The following is a 24,586-nucleotide window of genomic DNA, read 5'->3' on the forward strand; positions in this document are numbered from 1 at the left end:
TGACCGTTATAAGAACAAGAGACTCGTGAGGTGAAAGGGTCACGGTTACTAACTTTTTTTGGTAGTAACCGTTACTACCTATTTTACTAGTTAGCAACGAGAAGGGTAGTAACCGCTACTAAGTGCGTTTGTAATGGCGAGGGTAGTAACGGTTACTAACCTCCCCGTTACTAACCGCACTTACTAACAGGGGTAGTAACATATGTGACAAGTAGTTAGTAAGTACTACAACCTTTTTTTTTAAGAGTGTACACTGGTTAATTTTAGTGTAGCGTGTAGGTATTCCGGGATGCCACTTATTGGGCTAGCGGAAGTGATCCCTCCCCCTCCCCCCAAACGTTTTTAACCATGGTGATTGCGTGCACTATACCAGGCAAATGACGGCTATAGACGCGGAAGCAGGTAAGCCACGTTATAAAGGCACACGTTGTACATTATACGGTGAAACACGGCCCCCTCTAATGAACAACCTTGCGCAGGCCTATGCACAGAGCAATACTGTATATAAAAAGTTGAGGAGGAGGAGGAAAGAAACTTTATTCAACAGAGAAGTTTGGAGCGCGCAGGCTCCCGGGCCCCCGCACGACCCCGTTGCGCTCCAGCGTTCACTTGGTGGTGGTGCATGAGTTAGCGTAGGACTTACCTGTTCAAACTAGTTGAGGAGATTACGCATGAGAATCGGGAACGGCGGGCACAACCTGGCTTCCACTAGCGGGAAAGTAACCGAACGACTCAACAGATATACGTTATATAATACACTTGTCGGTTCATAATTATACAGTTATATTCTCAAAGAATGACGCTTAAGTGGCGCTTTAGCTAAGACGCCCATATCGATCTTATCGAGCAAACAATATCAGGTCGCTTGACGTTGTACGCGCGTGAAAGCTATAGAGACAGCGAGATGACGAAAATGTACGCCTCCGATAAAGCCATTGTCACCGAAGTTTCCTTATCAGCTGCGGCCAACGTTTTGAGGCGTTACTCCTAGTCCAAGTTCCCATCCTTTCGAGAGAGTTTAAAAGGCCAGTGGTTGTCGAGGGCTCACCGTCAGGTCTCTGCGGCTTCGCGAGCAGCGGGCGCGATGCATCCGACGCCTTCAAAGGGGTTCCTCGTTCCGTGCGTCCTGTTGTTAGCGGCCGGCGGATGGCTCGTCGGGACCGACGCAACCACACCGAATCCAATCTCAACGACAACAGGTAACGAATGCTCTAGCCGCTCCACACGTGCGGGGTCTGTCCGTAAAGTAATCAGAGTAGGTCTGGTAACAAGAATTTATTGATCCGATCGGTACGTGGTGTTTAAATTCTTCGAAATAGTTTGCTCGGGCGTCGATGCATCGAATGCAACGCGATTCCCACGCCGCAATGCCTCCCTCAAAAAATCATCTATCGTGACTGTGGCAACCCGTCGGATGGTGGCAACACCATCTAAACGGCATCCTTTCTAGTTCCTCTTGAGATTTGGGGACAGGAAGAAGTCTGCCGGGCTCACATCAGGGCCGATGTGAGGGATGGGGCAGCCGCCCCTCGCCCCAGAATTTTCTCCTGCCCCTTTTGCCTCAAACCCAGAGAAAAGAAATTCAACCAGCTCCGCTTCGCTCACACCAATGCGAAGCTGGTGGCGTTCCCTTCGTCAGGCCGTGCATTTATATGTTTTGCAAGTCTTTCAGATATGTTGTATCACTGCTCTTTATTAAATACTCTTTGTTAAGCTTTGAGGTAGTAGTATAGTTTTATTGCATCTTGACTATACACAGGTGTACAAAGAAGCCTTCGCTTAAGATGCTCCGATATGTTGTATCACAGCTCTTTATGTGGTAGTACAGCCACCGCCTTCTATAACCACAAAGTATCACGTGACAGTGGTGTGACTATGGTAACGTGCAGGCCGTTCGTTGGGCTAACTGTTGCCTTCTTCCTCTTTAGTGGAAGTTGTGTGTAGCGGGATTTACCAAATTTATGTGGCGCATACGCGTTTACGATGATGATAGTTTTCTGATAGGCCGCACAGATTTCTGTGGCACATACCCGTTTGTTGGGCTAACTGTTGCCTTCATTTTTGACGGTCGCCCCCCCCCTCCCTAGGTGACTAGGTTGGGGGGGGGGCGACCACCACTCCTGCACCCAGGGGCGTAGCCAGAAATTTTTTTCGGGGGGAGTCCAACCATACTTTCTGTATGTTCGTGCGTGCGTTTGTATGTGTGCGTGCATATATACGCAAGCAAAACTGAAAAATTTCGGGGCGGGGGGTTGAACCCCCAACCCCCCCCCCCTTGGCTACGCCCCTGCCTGCACCCCTCCCCTCCACCTGTGCGCACGCCCACGCTCATGACGTCAGTCAGGAGTGCGCGCTCATTGATGCAGGCTTGTGTGCGTCCGCAATTAACGAGGAAATGCCGCAGACTTCTAAAGTTGTACCAGACTTTAGATCGCGTTACTTTGTATCCGTTTTCGAGTGATGGCGGCATCAATTTGGCTTCCATGCTTACTTTGAGGTATACATTGACTCATTACTGTGGCCTCCTACGGTGGATTGTGGGAAAGGGGAGGAGTTACAACTTATGAATAAATACAAGCTCCGCCCGCAAAACCGCGGCGCGCTTGTCAATCACGCATGTAAGAGTGTCGAACAAACTGTTTTCCTTTCGAACCGTAAGTACTTTTCCGGCGCTAATGCAAATGCCACGCGTATTGAGATATAAAAGTTCGTCGTTCCTCCCAAAATATGGTCTGTGGCTAAGCAGTGACGTCAGACTCTCTTACGAAATTTGCGAGGATACGAGGAGTTTTAGACATATAACCAGCGACACGAACATGTGTGTCTGTATGAGGACACCAACTATCTGAAGCGCGCAGAATGTTCCTGACGTCACGGAAATGAGAAAATGTGATTGGATGGAACCGTGATGGCTATGGGTGGAGCTTTTACAGCAGGGCTGTTATGCCCGCCGTTTGTCCGACTCGCGATGTAGGCAAGAAGAGCTCAAATCTGCTTGCTTTGCCAAGGTAATTAAACATATAGCTGTGCCTATTTAAACCAAGTTAATCATAGCCAACCATTTAAGCATCGTAAAACGTAACTAGCAAAGCATTTTAAGTTAAGTCATACCTAATTAGTTCTAATTAAGCCGAGTTGAGATTCTGGTGTGCCTAGTCATGCCGAGCTCGGCAAGACGGGCCGAACTATCACCAATTAGGACCGATTCTAATTATTGCTAATTAAGACTATAATTAAGCCTAGGTTGACATGGGAAATAAGCTAATCGAGTCCCAACCTCGGATATGGAAATTAAGTCAATAAGCTGATTAGCACAAACAGGCTAATTAACCTACTTGGTGGTGTGATTGCCAAACGATACCTGATCGGACCCGATCGATACCTAGCCATTACGCGTGACTTACAATGTGATCACGTGAACACTTCCTGCATGGGCGGGTGAATGCATTTGTGCCTAGTCAATCTAGGACCAGCCGAGTGCCGACCAGCTCTGCTGTACCCCAGCCTTGCGCGACTCAGCGCAAGCTGCGCAATTTTTTTTTACTTATTCTTAGTGTTGTAACCGACTATAGTCTGCTGCATAGCCAATAGCGTGCCTTCCACCGCTTTTCACGCCACTGCAGTGGACGTTAGCGCCGGCTGCGACGAAAGAGTCTGCAAGCGCCCGAGCTGCGCGTGCGAGTCCGACCTGCCGCCGGCCGGCCTGCGGCCCCGCGAGGTGCCGCAGTTCGTGACGCTGACGTTCGACGATGCCGTCAACGTGGGCAACATGCCCTTCTACGACGAGCTGTTCGACGGAACCCGAAAGAACAAGAACGGCTGCGGCATCGCGGCCACCTTCTTCGTGTCGCACGAGTACACAGACTACGCGGCCGTCAACCAGCTGTACTCTTGGGGCAACGAGATCGCCTTGCACTCGATAAGGTGGGTGAGGGGCACAGACATGCGACCTTAGGGGGGAGGCAGCCTCCCCCCCCCTTTCTTAGTACTCTAAAGGGGCGCCAAGTTTGCCCCATACCTTTAGTAGGACCTGTACCGTCATTGTTTCAAGGGACCCTTAAAGGGGCCAGGCAACACTTTTTCAGCGTGGAAAGGAAACGCTGCCGATCGGTAGTGAGAACACGTGGGCCAAACATTACAGCGCTGTACGCGGCCTGGAATTTACAATTAATTCTCAAAGTCAGCTAGAAATCGCTCTCTCTTCTCTCGACAAATGATGCCATACACCCAAATTCACGGCCATAGGCTGACTTGAGCATCGTGGGCTGCATATATAGTTACAGCGGCCGCCGCGGCAGGACGCCACGTGCCCGCGCTCGCGGATCACACTGAAAGTAAGCCGCGCGTTCGAAGAAAAAGAAAGTGCTCAAGGTCACGACGCGCACGTGACGTACCTTCTTTTCCCCGTGCCATCCGTCCCAGCTTAACCTCCAGCGCGTTCGTCGGAACGCGAGAAGAGAGAGAGCAATTACAGTGTGCGCCAAATCTCTGTAACTCCGCTCGTTTCTGCGGCGGTTGATTCGTGAGGCGATAAACTCTTTTAGTGAAGCCATCCGATGGTTACTTGGAAAAGTGTTGCAGGACCCCTTTAATAGAAAACCGAATTTTCTCGTAACAGTAAATTACTCTTTCACGATGCCAAAATCACCAAGCTTACCGCGAGGTGACGTTTGGTAAGCCAGAAAACACGCAAAGAGAAAATGCAGGGTGGCGACGCCACCCTGAAGTTCCCGCACAGATCGCCATGACGTCATAGATTTTAGCGGCGTTTACTCGACATTCGTCGTCCCTTAATCCGTAGAAAATGAAGTACTTTGTCCTCTGAGGCGGCCAGAGACTTAATCATACCAAGTTTCAGGAAATTTCGTTGGGCCAATGTGTCCAAAATACGAAAAAAATTGCACATTGAAACCCCTGACGTCACGCGCGGATATTTCGGCGCGAAAATTAAAAATGAGACTTTGACCATGATTTTCTCCACTGTTATTAAAGCTAGGATGGCGAAATTAACGACGTTAGAGTTTTTCATAGTAAAAATTTGTCAACCTAAACCGATTCATTGTTTCATTCTGCCTGTTCCTTTAATGTGCGGGGTCATGCAGGTTTTTGACGATAATGGCATCCCAGGATCCCTGATGTACAGCCTCCAGCAAAAGTTTACGGGACGCAGTCTAGAAAGCTATATTCTGTCTAGAATATAGCTAGAGATAGCTAGAAGACAGCTAGAAAGCTGTCTAGAAAGCTGTCTAGAAAGCTATATTTCAGCTTTGTCTGGGAACATAGCCTCTCATTAAATGCTCCACCCCGCAGTAGCTCTTGCGACCTGTATATTTACCCTCAAGATAAGAAGCGTCAGTCACTAACAGCGCAGAAATTTGCATTTGCAGTGAAGTTCACGTCCCGCAAATTTTTGTCGCCGGGTGTACGTTGCATTCCAGGCACTGTTCACTTCCCCCCTTCACCCTCGGAAAGCCGGGGACCAAAGGCAGGCCGTTGTGAGAAGCACTTCACTACGTCAGTTTCATTTTCGCATTCGTGGCAACGTTTGTGTTCTTTCGGACTCAAACAACGGAACGGGGGGGGGGGGGAAGGGGTGAGGGGTTAAATTTCCCCGTGTAGTATATCGGTCCATCAGATCAATACAGCGTACTAGCTGAGAATTTCTGTTCCGTTGCTGCCGTACCTTCGTCTGCACCAGGCCCGTAGCCAGGAATTGTTTTCGGTGGGGGCACTGGCTGAAGGCCTTGACTATTCGAGGAAAACACCTATTTTCATTATTCATTTTCAGTAAAACACTCCCCTCCATCAAAATTTCGGGGTGGGGGGGGGTGGGGGCCTAGGGCGACCCCCTGGCTACGGGCCTGGTCTGCACTAAACCTACCGCGCTCTCTGGCATGGTCATCACGTGTTCAGCCGATACACTCTTTTTTTTTTTCTTTTGCATCAATCGTCTACGTATCTCCTCATTTGATCCTTCCTCCACGGTGTTCGGAAACGTGACTCGCAGCCTACGTCATCTGCTTCGGCGATCTAAACATGGCGGCTTGTCGTAGTATAGTACGCGTGACGCCCTTTGCTAATGCTGCTTCACGAAACGCGCATTTCCAGAGTTGCGTGGTACCTGCAAGCTATCTCCCTCTAAACATCAACACTGCCAGGTTCGCTGCTAACAACAGTTTTTTTTTTTTGCTTTCCAAGGTTTCTACTAATATTGGCAAACCGTCTTCATCCTTCAGTGCAATCACATTATTGAATCATTTACCCATATCTCTAGAACATAAAGCTTTCTTAATATCATTCAAGAATTATGTGTGAAGTCCTTGATCTGCATTTTTCTTTAGTTGTACTTGATTTGTGTCTCTGTATACGGTACTTATTTACCAAATTGTTCATTTCTTGGTCTCACGAGTTTTTGATTTTCATCATGTTATGCATATTGTGGTAATATCCTCTCTGTTGTGCACACTTCTGTTAATCCTTGTATTGTTTATATGTAACCTTCACTGGGAGTCCCGTTGCAGTCTACTACATTGGGACCCTCGTTCGTATATCTTATCCATTGTAACTAATCTGTTATGGGATAATAAAATTGATTGATTGATTGATTGATTGATTGATTGATTGATTGATTGATTGATTGATTGATTGATTGATTGATTGATTCCTAAATTTACACTCGCTCTTTTTTCTTCCTCTCTGATTCGTTGCGCAGCCACCAGACCGACTCGAACTACTGGCAGACCATCAACTCCACCCAATGGGAGCTGGAGGTGGCGGCCCAGAAGGAGATGATGGAGACCTTCGCCGGTGTGCCGGCTTCCCACGTGACCGGCGTCAGGGGGCCGTTCCTCTACAACGGTGGAGACGAGGGCTTCCGCATGCTACACCAGCATTTCCGGTGGGGAACCGCTCCTTCCTTTTAAAGAATGCGGCCGAAATACGGTATAGTTGCCGTGGTGCGAAGCATTCGCGCAAATCCTCGCAGCACGAGACACCAACGCACGTCCAGTGGCTCGTGCATCCGTGCACTCGTTCTGTATATAGGGTATAGGTATAGACGGAGTGAGCGGCCAGCGTTCTGCCATTAGGCGATAAATCTGGTCGCGTGGACCGTGGCCTCCGCGATTAGCTCCGGCAACGGCGCGCTGCCGGAGCTGATCGCGGAGGCCACTCTTGGCCAATGGCGTAAGCACAGGGGGGAAAGGGGGCTTTTAGCTAAGGGCCGGGCCCCAAAATTTACACTTAAAAATGGCCGTCGAAATGGCGTGCTTTTAGTGTATAGCAAAGCTTCAACTTGGGCTATAGTTGGTACGACATGCTAATGTAGTTGCGCTCAGCGAAAGCCACGAAGGACTAACGACAAAGAGCACTATGCTCTGTCTCACAAGCTGGTTGCAGCAGGGTGGAAGCTACGATGCACAAGCAAGCCACATGCTTGCGCAGGAAAACAGTTCTGTTTGTATTTGCACTATAAGTGGCACGGTTAAAACAAATGCGTTTGTTCGACTCGTCTTTACGTCACGGTGCTACGCGACACACTAAGCACGATTCGCTTGTACATCACATGCCTTTAATTATTGTATCGGTAACCGCCGGCAATTGTGGTGGAGAAGCAACATGGCAGCGCCCATGCAGACGCGACCGCCCGCTTCGATCCGAACTCGCGCTTGCTACTTGTCCACTGTCCTGACAGCAATAAATAAACGGCGGAATCCGCTATCGCTTTGAGTCGTCTCACGCTGAGGACGAATTATCAGGTATGTTTTGTCCTTATTACTGAGATCAGCTGTTTGTTGTTGTACAGCTTGTTACGCAACGCCTTCTAAGCCTTGGCCCTGAGATTTTGAGAATGAATCTTGGAAACAGTGCAAAATAGTCACGAATACGCTGCTGTCGAAGTGTCAGGACAGAAACATCACGCAAACACAAACGTCGGTTTAGAACTTACGGGCCACGCAGCGCACGACAACGACTTGTTAAATCCGAGGCGGAAGGAACCATCTTCGATGGGCGCCGCCATACTTTTTTTCCGACACTGCCATCGCTGGCCAACGCTACCCACGAAACACGAAACCTCTATAAAACGTTTTATAGAGGTTTATAGAGGTTTTAAACGCTTTATAGACGTTTCATATAGGTTTTTTTGTTTCATGGGTAAGAGCGTTGATTGCTGCCGTGTGCTCGCTTTACACGCCCTGTGCGACAATGTCAAACATGGAATAATTCTTAAACACCTTAGTGAGACCCATTGCGGTCCAAACACTTTTAACTATATGAAGGATTTCCTGTCGAACAGCCGCACTGATCCGACTTCAGAACGAAAAAATACGGGCCATACCAAGTGGGAACTATAGCGGGTCATCACAGGGCGCAGTGTTGTCACCCCTATTCTTTGACATTGCTATGATGCACGTCCCGGCCCAACTGCAGGGCATCAAAGACGTACGGCACGCGCTGTATACGCCGACGATATCACACTCTGCAGGTGACTTGGAAGAAAGCCTGGGTCACATGGAAGAAAGCCTGCAAACAGTGGCTTGCGTGGTGGCCGCCTATACGCAGACCGCTGCGGTCTCCAGTGTGCACCAGATAAGTCAGAATTCGTTCACCTCAGGACCTCCCCTAAAAACAAAACGGGTATCAAACTTTTCTTACCTAGCGGGCCCATACACGAGGTCGAGGAAATCAGAATACCGGGGCTAAGTTTATGTCCAGAACCCGATACGCGTGGACGCAACATTGGCCAAACTTCGAAAAACTGGGGAACAGGTGGGTCGTGTGGTCCGGCGGGTCTCCAACAAGCGGGGAGGTCTCAGGAACAAGGACGCTTTGCGGCTAGCACATGCTTTTGTCACCAGCCGAATCTTATATTCGGTACCCTACCTCCACCTTAGGAAACATGACGAAGTCGTCGTACGCAAAACTACTAAAAGAGCATCACGAAAGGAAAAACAGCGCTTAAAAGACGGGGACAAGTAAAGAACGACACACGATGCGCTTCGTGTGTTTACTTGTCCCCATCGTTTAAGCGCTGTTTTTCCTTTCGTGACGCAATACCAACAGGCCCAACGTCGTTCACTTTTACGATTAAAAGAGCTCTCGATCTTCCGATTTCCACTTCCAACGGACGACTCCTTGCCCTTGGAGTGGTGAACACTTTCCGGGAATTCAAAGAGGCTCACCTCACCAACCAGTACACTCGACTGGCACAAACTTCACCCGGGCGCCATATACTGACCCAGTTTCACATCCAACATGATGTTCACATACAGGAGAGGGTACGAATACCCGAACTATGGCGCCGCGCCATACTAGTTCAACCACTCCCCACAAAGATGGATCGCGAGGATCATAGCGGTCACCGCGAAGCACGTGTATTGGCGCTAGCAAGACACTACGGGCAAAAATGCGGGGTTTATTATGTGGACATCGCTGGCCCAAACCCACGGAGATGGTACACGGCAGCGGTGGTCCACAACCGAAGACAGGTGAACGGACTTTCCTTTAGAGCACAAGGACCAACTCAGGCAGAAGCGATAGCTATCGCACTCGCTGCCTCAGACTCTCGCTCTAAACAAATCACCACGGACTCACGCCGCGTGCCGCAACTACACAGCAGGTTGGATCAACCCACTCGCAAAAAGAATATTGCAAGCCTGCATAAGGGACACTGATCCCTTACCTAAACACAATTTGGACTCTAGGTCATCAGGGCTTAAGGGGGAACAAGACCGCTAATGCGTCTGCCCACGCACTCATTTCCCGGGTACCGCCCGACAACCCTCCAGACGAGGACGCAGGAAGCCTCCTTCTTAATTTCAGAGATATTGCAGATTATTATAAGGCTAGTCACGCCCTAGCTAAAGGTTTGGGAAAGGCAAATGAACGCGTCCTCCTGTGATACTAATACCATGCTCTGCCCCGCTAACGTGAAATATTTTGATGGTCAATGGCAGGTGCCAGTACTGTGGGGAGGTAGCTGATACCTACCACATGGCCTAGGCCTGTCAGCGTAATCTAGCCCTAACCCCTAACCCTAACCTTACCCGAGAGGTTTGGGAGGCGGCCCTGACTGGCGGCCCTGACTGGGTGCTTCTGGACCTTGGTCTTTGGACCAAGGCCCAAAAGGCCTTGGTCCAAAGAGCCTTAGCTGGCGGCTTCGACCAATGGGGTCCCGGACTAGGGACACCACCTGGCATGTAGAGCCCCACGGTGAGGCTCACACCTCTAATGTTTTGTAATAAACGCTTTTCACCACCACCAATTATGCGTGAGCGCGGACGCTATGGGGACGCCTAGCAAAAGACGCGGCGCGGATGAATACATCGCGAATGATTTTCGCTCTCCCTATTGGCTAAGCAGCCCCGTAGCCTCCACAGGGCTGTAACCAGCTTGTGAGACGGACTATAGTTGTCCTGTTCTCTTTGATTGCGCACTACTTGTCCTGTCCTTTTCTAGTCCTTCGTGCCTTTCGCTCAGCGCAACTGCATTAGAATATTACATAGCAGTCGCATCGTGAAACAAGTGCGCGCACCGTTTTGAAGTCGTGAGTTTTCCCGCAGGTACGACTGCACCCTCGTGCACCAGCGCGTGCGTGGCTCCGAGGAACCCGTCTACCCGTACACCATGGACTACGGCTTCCGCCACAGCTGCATGGTGTGGCCGTGTCCCGAGAAAACCTACGCGGGTCTCTGGGAGGTACCCATGAACGTGCTCTTCAAAAAGCGTGGGGGCGAGGACTACCCGTGTGCCATGGCGGATGCCTGCCTGCCGCAGCCAATCACCGCCAACGAAACCTACGAGTACCTCAGGTAGGCTCAGCATTAAGGCGTGAAACCGTGTCCATTAATGGGTGTGTGAACGAATGGGTGTTAAAGGGCTCCTAAACTGCATCCGATATTATTTTTTTTTACATTTCAAGTACTGACGCGCATCGAGTTCATAATGCCATTGCGATCAATAGTGCCAAACGAGCCCTTCTTTTATCTGAAACATAATCCAAAACACAACAATAAATAAAGCCGCAAGTGCGTTCGAAGCCGCAAGCACGAATACTAGACGAATCCTTGTACTACTCATCATTGCGGGGAACTATATTTGGATACAGCTTCAGAAGTCCGGGAGGCCCCCCCGCCCAGACGACCGAAGCGCCGCAGCCGATCGCCTCCGCGACTAAAGAAATATCCCGCTCATGCACTCGGCAATGTTCTCCAAAGGCGGCATCACCGGCCGTCCAGCTCATGACGTCACTCTGGAGTGCACGCCGATTGGTGCACGCAATGTGCACATCCGCCTTTGAGGAGCAATGCCGCGACAGCGGCAATGGGAAAGGTGAAGCCAATGATGTTACCCTTGGTCACAGACGCTATATTGATGTCGGCGGTCGGGACACCTGGTGCGCAGCAGTGCTACAGAGGAGACGTGACGCGAAGGAACGGAGGGTGCTTACACTGTTGCGCACCACGTGTCACGGCGGTCGAGATCAATAGCGTCTGTGGCCAACGCTTGCGCCCTAGGAGACATCGGAAGCGTCACGCGTTCGACGCCAGCGAGGCCACTACCCATATTCTAATTCACTGTACCATCATTCCCATGGCGGCTGAATGATCGCAGCGCCCCACTTCCCTTTAGTAAATACCGCGGGAAACTCTATGTCAGACACATAGGCGTGCGCAGGGTTCACCATAAGGGGGGGGCAAAGGTTCATCGCAGCGCCCCCCCCCCTTGTAAGTCAATGTACGAGGCAGATTTCGCCCCCCCCCCCTCTTAGGTGATAGAGGCGTCAATGTATGGGGCAGATTTTGCGCCCCCCCCCCCTGCCCCCCCTGTGCGCACGCCTATGGTCAGACACTACGCGACCATGACAACTCTTTATCTCCGTGCAGGTCCAACTTCGAAGAAGACTACTACAACGCCAGCCGCGCACCGTTCCCACTGTTCGTTCACGAAGCTTACTTGCGTCACCCCGAGCGCAAGAAGGGCTACCTGCAGTTCATCGACTGGCTGCTTCAGAAGGACGACGTCTACCTCGTGACCATCTCCGAAATGCTGCGCTACATGCAAAATCCGACGCGACTGAGCGCCTACACCCAGCACGCGTGTCCCGGACGCGGTCCCGCTGTGCAGAGCACCTGTACCAAGCCCAGGAGCTGTATCTACAAGAACACGTCACTGGGAGGCGACCGCTACATGAGGAGCTGTTCTCGGTGCCCCAAGAACTATCCCTGGGTTGGGAATCCCAAGGGCAACTAGCAAATATGTGTCGCCTATAGCTCAGGTCCAAGCACCGGAAGTATATGAACACGAAGTACAAAGTGTTCTGCACCTAGGGTAAACACCTGGGTGGGCGGTGGGAGATTGACAATACATATCGGTCTAAACAAAACTAATCTATACATCACTTCAATATGCCCCAACGTAAAACACCCTTATTGATATCAGCATAAAAATTTGACAACTCACTATTGGGGCAGCTACGCGCTAGTGGTGCGAAAACTGAGGAAACAGCTGAGCTGGTGGCCTTCCCCTCCTCATTTCCCTTTCCCACTCCTTGCTATACTATATTATGCAAGACCATGTCGTGCTTTACCCTCTCCCCACCTCCTTTCCTTCCTCCTCACCCTCAAATCAGTCACCCTTAATTCCCTTTCCCACCCACTTGCTGTACTATACTATGTATAGCTATGCTGTGCTAGGAGCTGCTTGGCACATACCTGCTTTCTATGGCGCATACCCACCGAGTTTTGTGCGGACATCAACGGACATCCAGCTCCGCTCTTCTGTGGCTTAGTTTCTACACGTTCCTGAGTCACAGCCTGGAAAGTTCTCGACATCATTTGCTTTACTTTCTTGAAGTCGTACAAGCTCGAAGCAGTTGCAGTTAACGCGTTCTCCTACAGTCCCGATACAACTGAACTCAAGGCGCTGCCGAACAATAACTATGAAGTAGGGAAGTGCATTCTCGAAAATTTTCGTATCTCTTGCGAGACGCGGGACAAGAGCGCTCAATACGGGACAGTCCCGCGAGTCGCGGGAAGGGTAGTCACCTACAAGTGGCTATAAATTTGTGATCTCTTCGTTGTAGCCCTGCCCGCAAAGGGCTATCCGATACAAAACTCCTAGACACAACCTAAAAGCTTGTCACACGGTTCTGTCATCTTGTAATTTCATTTCTGCAAAAGTCAGCACGCTTTCAATCACTTCAATAGTCATGGCTGTCACTTGGCAAACTGCTCGCGTTATAAAAAATGTAAATAAAATGACTAAAAATTGATACCGCCTTTTTTTTTCCTGCAAATTATCCACACACCATACGGGACCTGAACGATCAGGCGAGCGGCATTAAAGGGGTCATGAACAACCCCTCGTGCTTCGTCAGAAAACGCATCCTGCGGACAGCAGACACTGCTATCAACAGTTCAGCCAAATCTTGCAGTCGTGCGCGGCATGGAGGGTTTAGAAGCGGAGTGCGAAGTTACAATTTTCTCAGGCGTCCTTTTTTCATAAAGAGGCTTGCGCTCACTTTCTTCGGAGCTGCCGGTGCTTGTTTTTTGACGTCAAATAGCAGATAGCATGCTATTGGCTGCAGCCGACAAAAATCAAGAGCGGCGTATGGATCAGATGCGCTTCTTGCCATGGGGAACAGTCACCTGCCGGAGCCGTGCTCTATGTCTGCATGCTAACATTACACAGTTGCCACACTCGCGTGCAGAGGAATCACAACGGGAGAGAGCGATCGCGTTTCATCACGCGCTCGAGGTCACGACGCGCGCTGAAGTAACTTTTTACCCCCGTGCTATCCCTGCCTGTGTAACTTCCAGCACGCTCGTCGGGACGAGAGATGACAGAAAGCGCTTAAAGTGTGCGACGAATCCCTGTAACTACGCTCGTTCTTGACGGATTCGAGAGATTTTCGCGGCAATCGATTCGTGATGCAATAAACGCCGATACTGAGGTCCTTCTATGATTACTTGGAAAAGTGGTTCAGGACCACTTTAAAGCGAGGGATGGAACGCGCATAGGTGGCGATTATTGTGCGACAAAAACATGTCTCAAAGGATGCGCAAATATCTTGAGAGTGTGGTACGTATGAAACAGAATATGTACGAAAGTGTGCGTGGCTCAATCTTAGGTAATGCCCTCCGATAGCGTCCCTCTTACCTTCCGCGGCTAGCCAAGACTGGTCTGGAGATAAGCGTCATGAGCCGGGCAGCGCGCACAGGCGAGCGTGTCACTGAGCGCTTTCTATTGCTCACCGAACATCACAGCTCCACGCTATAGCTAAAATCTTCATCGAAAAAGTGCCGGCTGCACACACGAGCCGTAGCCGATGGCTACTCGCCTGTTTTAAGTTTCGCTATCCAAAACTTCACACAGCTCCTTACTGCACTGTCCAGCACTGTCGCAACGAGCAGTGCACCAGACGCCAAGGCAGCCAATACATATTGCAGTGCTTTCAAGTATTGTCAAGCACACACCGGAAGCGGGAAAGCTTCCTAACCTACCCAGAACGCAGCGCAGGTGATAAACTCTCGTTTTAACGCGATAGCGTTAAAGAGCTCGTTTCGCAGAAATTCCGGTGTCAGTGTCGGCCATAGAGGTAATACACTGACTCATATGAACTCTATGGTGTCGGCGGCGTCTTTGGTTGTTAGCGAAAAATCCGCGTTGTCCGCGAGCGAAATTTCCAGGTAGATGCAAATGAATAAATAATAAAAAATATTCGATTCGAGTGGGACCAGGGATTCCAACCTGCGACCCCTCGATCCGTGGCGCGATGCGTTTGGCCGCTCGGCCACCACGCATACATCGTATAGCATACTAACGGCGAGCTATTTACATATACCATTTAGCGTTGGTGGTACGCACATCTCAGAGGTTCTTCAGCGGCTTGATTATCACCCGCTAGATGGCGCAAAGGACCTACGGGCATAGAGTTCTCACGGGGCACTCTTTTAAACGTCAGCGCGACGAAACGGTCCGCGTTTCGTCGCGATGCAAGCACGGATATTGTAGCCGGAGGGCGTCCCCACTTTGGCTTTTCTTGCGGCACGGTTTAGGTCTCCATGCACCGAGAAGCGAAGCCAGGCTAGCGATTGGGAAGGCGATACAAACACGGTCCCATTACGCTATCGCGTTCTACTCTTGAAAGCGAAGCTCAACCTTCCTCCAAGTTTTTTCAGCTCGCTTCGGTGCTTCCGAAGCAGCCGCTGTGTCCACGTGATCCCTCATACCACGTCACGCAGACGGTGGCGCCAGCCTTTCCAGTGGTGGACCTCACACCCAGTACGCTGGTGCCGGCGTGCTAAGTTTGGCCAGCGCCGAGGAGGCGCTGGTTTGGCTCCTTCGCGCTAGAAGTTATCTTACTGCATAGCTTTGGAACGAAATGGCGAACATATGCGCAACTATGCTCACTGCGCGTGCGTATACAGGCAGACTATACGCACCTACCAGTTGTTCCGTCAAGTGGGCGCGAGGAGGCGGCACCCAAACTACTTGTTCCTGGAACTACTTTTGTCCAAGGCAGCTCCATTGGATCCATCGCCCTTGCACAAGACGTGTAAGCAAGGATGCACGTCGAGCTTCTTGGGCCAGAAGCCATACAAATTGCGGGCGCACGGTATACGGGCAGCAGGGGTTCCTCGCTAATGGGTCGCTTGTCGACTCCGCTGGCAAAGCCGCAACAACGCAGGCACCACTCTAAATCTGGTCAAGTATCGTTTGAAAATGTTTTTCGCCACTGACAAAAAACACGTAGAAAATAAACTGGAGTTACATCGACCAACGTGGTGCTGAAACGCCGGAACGTACACTACACACTACCGCGGCGTCGAGAAGTTGGGGTGTTGGGGTTGGGTTCGGTGGCGCCCTCTCAGTTTGCTGGGATTTGCAGTTCCGGTTTCGATTTACATCGCGCTCATCCTTCTGAACACGTAGTGGAATCGTTTGGCAGAAGAGCCCTTCCGGTGGCGCCCACTGAGGGTTTCTCATCATCAGTCACCGAACCTGCAGTGTTCGTTATGTCAAGCATATCAAAACATCCCAGCTTAAAAAAATAAAGGCTGCAATAACATTTTTTTCTGCCGCTCATGTCACGCAATACAAGACAATTAAGTTATTCCTTCCCACGTTGGTCAAGTACCCATGCGCATTCTGGTACATACAGTGGTAATGAAACGACCACAGCTGTGCAACGGCATGCGCATCACATTTGTTCCATTCATGTCATGGTCTAGATGACATGCATGTTAGACCTGTCATATGTTTGTCGACACATACATCATGCGGCGCACATTCTGGTATGTATGTAGCAAGGTAACGAAAAGACCACCGCGGCATCTTGTTATTCGTCATGACATGCATTACATGCATGTCATATCCATGTTGTGACCTTTCACTTATGCTAGAATGTGCCGTGCATGATATGGCAATGAGAGCACCAATACGTAGGCAGCTAGATGGATGGATACGGTCACAGTTTCCTCTGGTTCGCCAAAAAATTCTCCGCATTTCAAACACATTCGTATATGAGAGATAGAAAACATGACACTCATGTTAGCTATTGTACACCGGGGAAAGGGGCTTCGTACCCAATGTGTTAGAAATGTGCTTACCTCTCATTTGCCGGACCATGCAAAACGTTCATCCTGCTGTTCTCCCTTGAGTTGATGCATCACACAAAAGAGCAGCATGCCTTGTTCACCTTATTCAATTTTTCAGATGTTTCAGAAACACGTGCCAGTAATAATTAAATATTCCTACACACAGCAGACAGGAAAGCATCTACGTGGTGCAGCTAGGGATGAGCAAAATCAACTGAAGCAATAACAGCAGAAGCGCTGCCCACAGGTGCAACAATTAAATAAAGCAACTGAAGATATATGAAAAAGTACGTCAGAAAAGGTCAGAAAACAGACGTAATAGGCTAAAATTTCCGGCGCATTTAGTGTAAATAATACCTCACAATTAGTGACGGCACGTCAGTAATATCCTTGCTTCAAATGTGACACACTTTTAATCATGCATGAGAACATTGAGGGAAACTTATCTCTAGCCTTTGTAGCATTGGCTTCTACTCTGAGGAAACTGTTAACAAAAACCACAATATTATTTTGTAAGCACAGCGAATTGAATCGAAGTTCAAGTCGACTCTCAGTTGAAGTCGTACACCTGTATTGTCATGTTTGACTCGCGCTAAGTGCATTCTCATGAAACATTCATTAATGTCTATTTCAAGGCAAAAACCTTAGACGCCTCACCAAACACTAAATTTGACCGTCGGCGTCGAGCACGAGTGATGCAAAAATCATCATCACATGATGACGTCACCGTATGATGTCACGATGACGTCGCAGATCGTCAAAATTTGTGACGTCATTATGACGTCACGTGACGTAACGTCACATGACATCGCAGCTTGGTCAAAGCACTGACCTCCATAGTACAGATCAATAGGTCAAAGGTGGTTCGATCACGGAGGCAATGCAAAACCAGGTGAGGTGCCTCCGATCTTGGAGGCAGTGCAAAACACGTTATGTGCATAAAGCTTTCGAAGTGTGGCGAGGCAGGATTGCAGGATCAACACATAGACTGAAAAGAAAAAGAAGATGGCTTTCGCATTCGAGTCGTCTTAAGCGAATGCATAAGGAACCCTGTGACTTCTTTTTTCGCTGTTCCATCGCGTGTGGCGTCTACCAGAACGGGATGTGGCATGCGGGCGTACGCCGCAATTGAAAGGGATAAGATGGTTTCGTGACGTGGTAACCGTTCGTGACGTCACAGTACGTTTGTGGCGCGATTTTGTACGCGTTCTTAAAAGGGACGGGGGTGGTCCGTTACATCCAGCCGCAGGCGATTGCTCAGTGCAGGGTCGTGACGTCTGTCGCGGTTCACATTGGCCATTCGCGCGCGGCTAGATGTAACGCCTCGCCTCCGTGCTTATTTGGAATGCGTGCAAGATCGCGCCATTGGTCGACTTCGTGACCGGCATACATTGGTTCGCCAAGATATACTTCGAAATTAAAACAAAACGTTATGGGTTTGCAAAACGTAGGCCGCAAACGTGGTGATATTACGGTCACGGTTGTTTTAATTTGTTCATTCGGGAGAACGTGCCGCGGTGCATTCCTTGATTAATGCACTTAACTGCGTCAGCAACATCATTTCTCCTTCGGAAATGTGATTAAAAAGCACGGCGTTAATTGTTCGACAGCCTTGAGTCTTCCAGGGCAATTGTAACTCAGAGTGTCACGCGTGTATTAAATGCGCTGCAAGATCCGTTATGATGAATGGTTTGAGTCCTCCCTTTTCAGACTTTATGGTTTACTTAAACGCGGTGCAGTGACTTCTCCGCTGTTTTAGCGCTGTAGCACAGAACATTATTGTTGAACAATGGCAATATATATACAAGTTCCGGCAAAACTTAGCCGTTCTCACCAGGGGCGTAGCCAGGGGGGGGGGGTTCAACCCCCCCCCCCCCGAAATTTTTCAGTTTTGCTTGCGTATATATACACGCGCACATACAAACGCACGCACGAACATACATAAAGTATGGTTGAACCCCTCCCCCCCCCCCCCGAAAAAAATTTCTGGCTACGCCCCTGGTTCTCACAGTAAACGGAAAATAAAGACCAAAGTGTGACGGTGCCAAAGGACGAAACCGAAACTGCCGTCATATTGTAAGCATCCTAAACTTGCAGTAAGTCGCATGCTACGCTCAATTGTACGGTTATTAGCGCGCGGTTTTTGCCGAAGTTTGTGAAAGCTGCAGTCAGTGGATAAGTACACTTTTTTTTCTTTGCCTGAACAGTAGTTGCGAAAGTGTCGCGTACCGCGGTGCAGTCGCATTGTTCCGCGTTAGTGTGCCAGTCAGCTGGTCACAGCTAACGCAGGCTAACGCCAGTCGCACATCGAGTAAAAAGCTGGTTGGCAAGGTCGAGCGCCGTACCGTTAAAGACATCTTCAGCGAAACCTTGAACGCTCGTTCGAGCTTCTCACATATTTGTTTACGCCCTACGCTGTCGTGGTCGAACAAACGAGTGCCATGAATTCCACAACTGGTGAGTAGTTTAGGTTTCGTAATGCCGCCCTTGGTTTTTTTGTTGTGTGCCACCGAAGTGAAAGTTTTGATTTTCCCGGGGAGACGGTTAGTAAAGGAGCTAAGTCGTGAAAAAAAATTTAGCTCTCTAAGCGCAAAGTGCAATGGATACCTCGGGGCTCTCGAAGCCCTCGGATTTTCGTTGATATTTAGTCGCGCTGTAATTTTGTATCTTCTCCTGCGGACAGCTGCTTATAATTCTTCCACCCCCATTTTCACGCTAGTTCCGGTCTATCAAACGGTCACCCTATGCCTTAACCGGCTTCTAAAGCCAAGCTAATTATTCCGCTGCTTTCAAAAGAAAGAAATTTATCCAACCAAAAACGCGCAAGCGCTACAGGCGCGTCCGTATGTATGCATTAAATCCTATAAACTTGCGTCGGCATACCTTACACAAACATTAGACACAGCAATGCAAAATGCAAGCTGGGGGTGCGCCCAGTAGGCAAGTTGGCTCCAATTAACAGACATGTACTAGTGGGGTACATGTGCATCCTTGGCCGATTTCCCTAAATGCAATGGGTAGGGTCTATAATAGAATAAGGTAATTAAATGAACATAATGGAACCAGCGTGTGCATTGAGCAAGAAGTGTTAACCTTCATAAAAGTGAAGGACAGCAAGACAATTCAGTAAACACGAAAGAACGCTTTGCATGTAACAGATTCTTGCTCGTAGGTGGGGATCTGTCAATTTCTTTTTCCTTCTTCTTCTCCTTAAATAACAATTACTCGCTGGTATGACAAGTAGGCCACTCATTACTCAGGATTTCATTGAGGTCGGTGAATGTGTCCAAAAGTGAAAAATGATGTGGGGTAGTTGTGAGCTGGACTAACTGCACATTTGTCCAGTACAGTTGAACAGCATGGGTGTTTTCATGGGACCAGAGGACACCAGGTGACAGTCTACATTTGTCCTGCACCTGGACTGTTTGTCGTGTTGAATAGAAAACAATTTGCCAACTTGGCAACGGCATCTTCAACAGCATATGCCACCTTTACGCTGTCACGCAGGCAGTGACGTCGAGAAGTTTGGTTCCAACACCGCCGTATCTCACGCTGAGGCCCAGTATGATGGTTGTCAAGAACAACAACAATCCATCGGAGCTGGCCAAATTGAACAGAATGGCTTGCAGGTTGGGGTATGTGAATAGCGATTTTTGAGATCAAATCGAAATGCAAATGGAACAGTGCTAAAAGCCGACTAAATCGAATAGTTTTTGAATATCACACGGCTGTTCTTTCATTTAACGTAGAATTATGTGCACGTCCTAGTATTCACAATTTTAGCACCATAAGCCCAAATGTAGCACCAGGAACAAATAAGCAGATTCTTTGCACGCACAGAACGCTCCATGTAGTATGAATTATCTTTTATGGCCTGTGTATGGGATGGCTCCCTCAGTGACTTAGCTTGCAGCACTGGGTAAGCTCTCGAATTTTATTTCCGTGCAATCTGTACCTGCAGGGGTGAAATTTATCGCACTTTTACACTCACTTAGCGCTTACTTCAATGCAGTTAACATTTTTGAAATATCCATAAACTGTTTGCAAACTATTCGTATACGAATAATAGATTCATCGTTCACATTTTTAAAAGATGCCAATAGTTTTCGTATTCTGTTTCCAGGCCATCTGTTGCACGGCCTCTCAACAGAGGCTGCTGCTGCAGTAGTTTCTTAAAGAAAGCACTTGCCTCCCGGCTTTTGGGCTTCAGGAGGAGGCATTGGTGCTATTTCCACATACTGACGTTTTAGTAGTACGATCACTTCCCATTGATTCAACACTCGTAGACCACTCCACATGTCACAGTCATTATTTCATACTGAATATATCTTTTACACTTCCATATAGCGTGCTTTTTAGGCCACTTTACAGCCGTACTGCATCCTATCATTGTAAACGATTGGTCACCGTAAACTCCATTATCCTTGATGGCGCTCTTTGGCCACACCTGGCCCTTGTGCCATTAAAACATGTCGTCATCGATATTCGATGTGAATACCGAATCAAACAAGGGGGGTACTGACAAAAAAATTTTCGGTTGTTCATTTTGCGTAAAATGAAAGGCCAAGCCCTCAAGAGCCTAGAAAATGTGCTAGTAAGAGTGAGCGCACCCTGAAAAAGTAATTACAGTATGTTTTTAAAAGATAGTTTCGGTTCGAACTGTACCCTGGCATCACAACACTGTATGAGCTTCTCGTTGTGTGCTTGCGCAAGATATTGTGACGTTTCCGTGGCGACTCCGTTCCTTGCTCCGTTGGTGACACACAAGCGCCCATTTTGAATGCTTTGGTGCCTGACGTAATCACAACTAGACATATAGTGCGTGAAGTCATCAGAATTGATGCTGTAGCCTTACGTTAGGCTAGTGTTTATTTTATTTATTTATCTATCAATACTGTAGGTCTTCTGCAGACCCATACAGGGAGCGGGCATACAACATCACAGGCATGTAGTAAGATATGACATGTTTCCAAAAAGACAACAGGGACGAGATGTGTTGATGTCAGTAGGTGCGCCATGCGAACATGGACTTTAATGTAAAAATAAAATATCAGCGTTCACTGAGCTTCACACTTGCACAGAGCCATCTCTGTATACAGGAGATCTGTATGGCGGAGTAACGTCTCCTTCAAAAAAATTCGTGTCAGTACCTCTGTAACATTCGTAATTTCCTAATGTTCATAGGCTCAGAAGGACGAGGGCTGCATGTCCGTGGGTGACGCACTCGCCATTTGCCAAGCCCTGGGGCTCTCCAGAAGCGATCTCGTCAACATGTCGGTGCGGCAGCTGAACCTTCGGGTGCGCACGGCACATCTCGGTGGCCAGCAGACGCGTGCCCTCAAGCACCTGCGACGCATGCTCAAGAACCGCGGCTACGCGGCTATCTGCAGGTACGTCAAATTCACACTGAGCTGACTCGGCATGACATAAAGGTCACACTTGTATGCAGGGTCTGCCCATAAAGTACTCTGTCTGGTAAAAGTAATTTTTTGATCTGATAGGTACATATCCCCTTCAGCGGCGGTGTGCACAATTGTACACATCAACTACAGAGGCGCGTTGCGCACTGCGTGTTTCTTCAAATGGCTTGAAACGCAGTGTGCCCACTTGTACAGGCTTCCCGAGTGGACAACTAGGGGTCATTTAACTTCATTGTGCTGCGTCTTGCTGCGGAGGATCACGTTGCTGGAGACGCTACCATGTTTGACGATTGTTTGACATGCTGCGTTCCAGGACCAATGTCAAGAGTATTATTTTTCTCTGCTCGACACGAAAACTAAAAAACAAACTGGGCACGCAATTTGAGCCTAATATTTGATTCCTTTTATGTAAGAATTGAAGCTGACTGACTGCAGAATAATGATCTAATTACACGCCAATTAACATTAATTACTGAAAGTTGTTCAAAAGAACGCACTGCCTCATTTTCTTTCTTAGGATGTAATATTGAGTACCTTGAAATTATGCTGCGTGAATTTGATGCATTTTTAGACAATGCATCATAATTCACATCCGAAGGGGATATTATTTAAATTCTTGAAAAATATATTCCTTGAGTGTCGATACACCGAGTACAATGCGGTTCCCACGCCACAAAGGCTCCCTGAAAGTCAGCTACCGTGACCTCTCAAAAGACACTGTGACAGACCGGTGGATGGCGGGACACTGTCAAAACGGTGACCTTTCTGGCTTCTCATGACCTTTGGGAACAAGAAAAAGTCTGGCAGGCTCAAATCAGGGCTGATGCATACCTGATATAGCCCTGATGTGAGCCCAGCAGACTTTTTCCTGTTCCCAAAAGTGCAATGGCGACTATGATGTCATCATACTAGCTGTGCTAGCTCGAAGCTCGGCCGTAGTTGTGACGTCTCGGAAGTTGGGGTCACTTTCAGGTCACGTTAGATGATATCAGTGTTGGGAGGTGAGGCGGATAGCACCAGATCGTGCACGCGAACTATACAATTCATATGAGTTACCTCCTAAGCTGTTGAGATTTCATAGATATACACATGTTAACGAGAATTGATCCCGCAGGCTATCTCGGCAGCGAAATTATGTGTCAGCACCCCCTTAAGATATCTGCCGCTTCAGAAAAAATAATAATGAAGGCAACGAGCGGTATACCCGGTTTCCCTATTTTTGGGGAGTTTGGGACGCATTTCTTGGAACAACCTGTATGCAACGCGTTGTGCTTTTTTTTTTTGCAACATAGGACACGTAGAGTCGAGCAACGCGGATACCTGGAAGAACAGAAGGAGACCATCCGTGCACACATCGAGGCTTTGGAGGCTGAAAACGACGAGATAGCCGCGGACATTGCGCGCGTCCAACGAGACTTTACTGGCCTACTCGCTTGGTGCATTGAACACCATATGCTGACTGCCGAAGAGATCCAGTCATTCAAGGGTCTTCAGCAAGCATCAGAGTAGACAGCACTCCCGGACGGCAACGGCCTTTAGTCTCTGAAGGCCTTTGGTCTTTAGGAAGGCCTTTGACCTTTGGAATGACCTTTGGTCTTTCTCTTCTTCTCATCTGTACGTTTGATTTACTTTAAAGCGAACACCATGCCAGGGTCTAAGCAGAGCGCACATTTTAGAGCTGTCGATGCTTGGATGACGTGACTTGAGTTTGTGGCCAGAACGAAGCCACGTTTTACTGGTTATGTATCACAGTCATTCGTGCTCTTTGGCAATGTTGTGCTTACATAATTTCTACCTTCGCCGATTTGCAGCGGTGACTTGGCAAATGTGCACGTGATGCAAAGCACTTTCGCCTGATGAATACGATCTTGTACGGCAGTGTTAATCTTAAAGGACGTGTGTATAAGATGGTTATTAAAATGTTCGTGTCACACTTTTACTGTTATTGCATCAGAGTTCTCATAACGGGGTCGTCCCTCCCAGCTATCAATTGCAGCTGCTTAGCAGCTGAAGTGCTGTGCTGCTAGGCTCAAGGACGCGGGTTTGATTTCCAGTTTCAGGGGCATACTGTTTATAGGGCCAAAATGCAAGGACAACTATGTACTTAGATTTGGGTGCGCGTTGAAGAACCCGATAAGTTCAGAATTCATCGGAAGTCCCTCACTACGGTGAGCCTTATAATCGTCAATCGCAGGGAATTTTTTATAGGATGACCTCTCTGTCTCCCTCTCCATAAAAGCCAATTTGATAAACAATACTTCTGGCGCATTTGCTTCTCGACAACATAAATACACAAAGAGCAAGACACAAAGTGCTGCTGATGTCTACTCAGCACTCAACGGAACAAGAGGGGAGACTGTGCACAACTGCATTTTTTTAGAAAAGCGTGCAGTTGAAAAGGCTGATTTGGCATCTTTAGGCATCTGGCTCGCCGTGTTACCTTCACTCGCTAACAGGGCTGTCTGGTACATGTTTGAGTAGGTAGTCGCGTGCTATGACAATCACACCGTCATATCCGGTGTGACAGTCACACTGGTGGCCATAACGTGTGGTTGCAGTCACACT

The 24,586-nt window shown here is 48.7% G+C and overlaps 2 protein-coding genes across 2 annotated transcripts; both read left to right on the forward strand.

Annotated features, from left to right (window-relative positions):
- Nucleotides 1–377: 377 nt before the first annotated feature.
- LOC119406326 (chitin deacetylase 8) lies at nucleotides 378–12,271 on the forward strand. The gene is made up of 5 exons (XM_037673066.2): nucleotides 378–402; nucleotides 3,573–3,924; nucleotides 6,713–6,898; nucleotides 10,563–10,811; nucleotides 11,886–12,271. The coding sequence occupies exons 1-5, from the start codon at nucleotides 378–380 to the stop codon at nucleotides 12,250–12,252; spliced, it is 1,179 nt and encodes a 392-aa protein (XP_037528994.1). The 3' UTR covers nucleotides 12,253–12,271.
- A 6,686-nt stretch (nucleotides 12,272–18,957) lies between these two features.
- On the forward strand, nucleotides 18,958–23,927 carry LOC119371664 (transcription factor Maf). The gene is made up of 4 exons (XM_037642108.2): nucleotides 18,958–19,058; nucleotides 20,109–20,230; nucleotides 21,786–21,991; nucleotides 23,314–23,927. The coding sequence occupies exons 1-4, from the start codon at nucleotides 19,043–19,045 to the stop codon at nucleotides 23,528–23,530; spliced, it is 561 nt and encodes a 186-aa protein (XP_037498036.1). The 5' UTR covers nucleotides 18,958–19,042; the 3' UTR covers nucleotides 23,531–23,927.
- Nucleotides 23,928–24,586: the final 659 nt, after the last annotated feature.

The sequence above is a fragment of the Rhipicephalus sanguineus genome, chromosome 10 (assembly GCF_013339695.2).
Source record: "Rhipicephalus sanguineus isolate Rsan-2018 chromosome 10, BIME_Rsan_1.4, whole genome shotgun sequence".
NCBI lineage: Eukaryota > Metazoa > Arthropoda > Arachnida > Ixodida > Ixodidae > Rhipicephalus > Rhipicephalus sanguineus.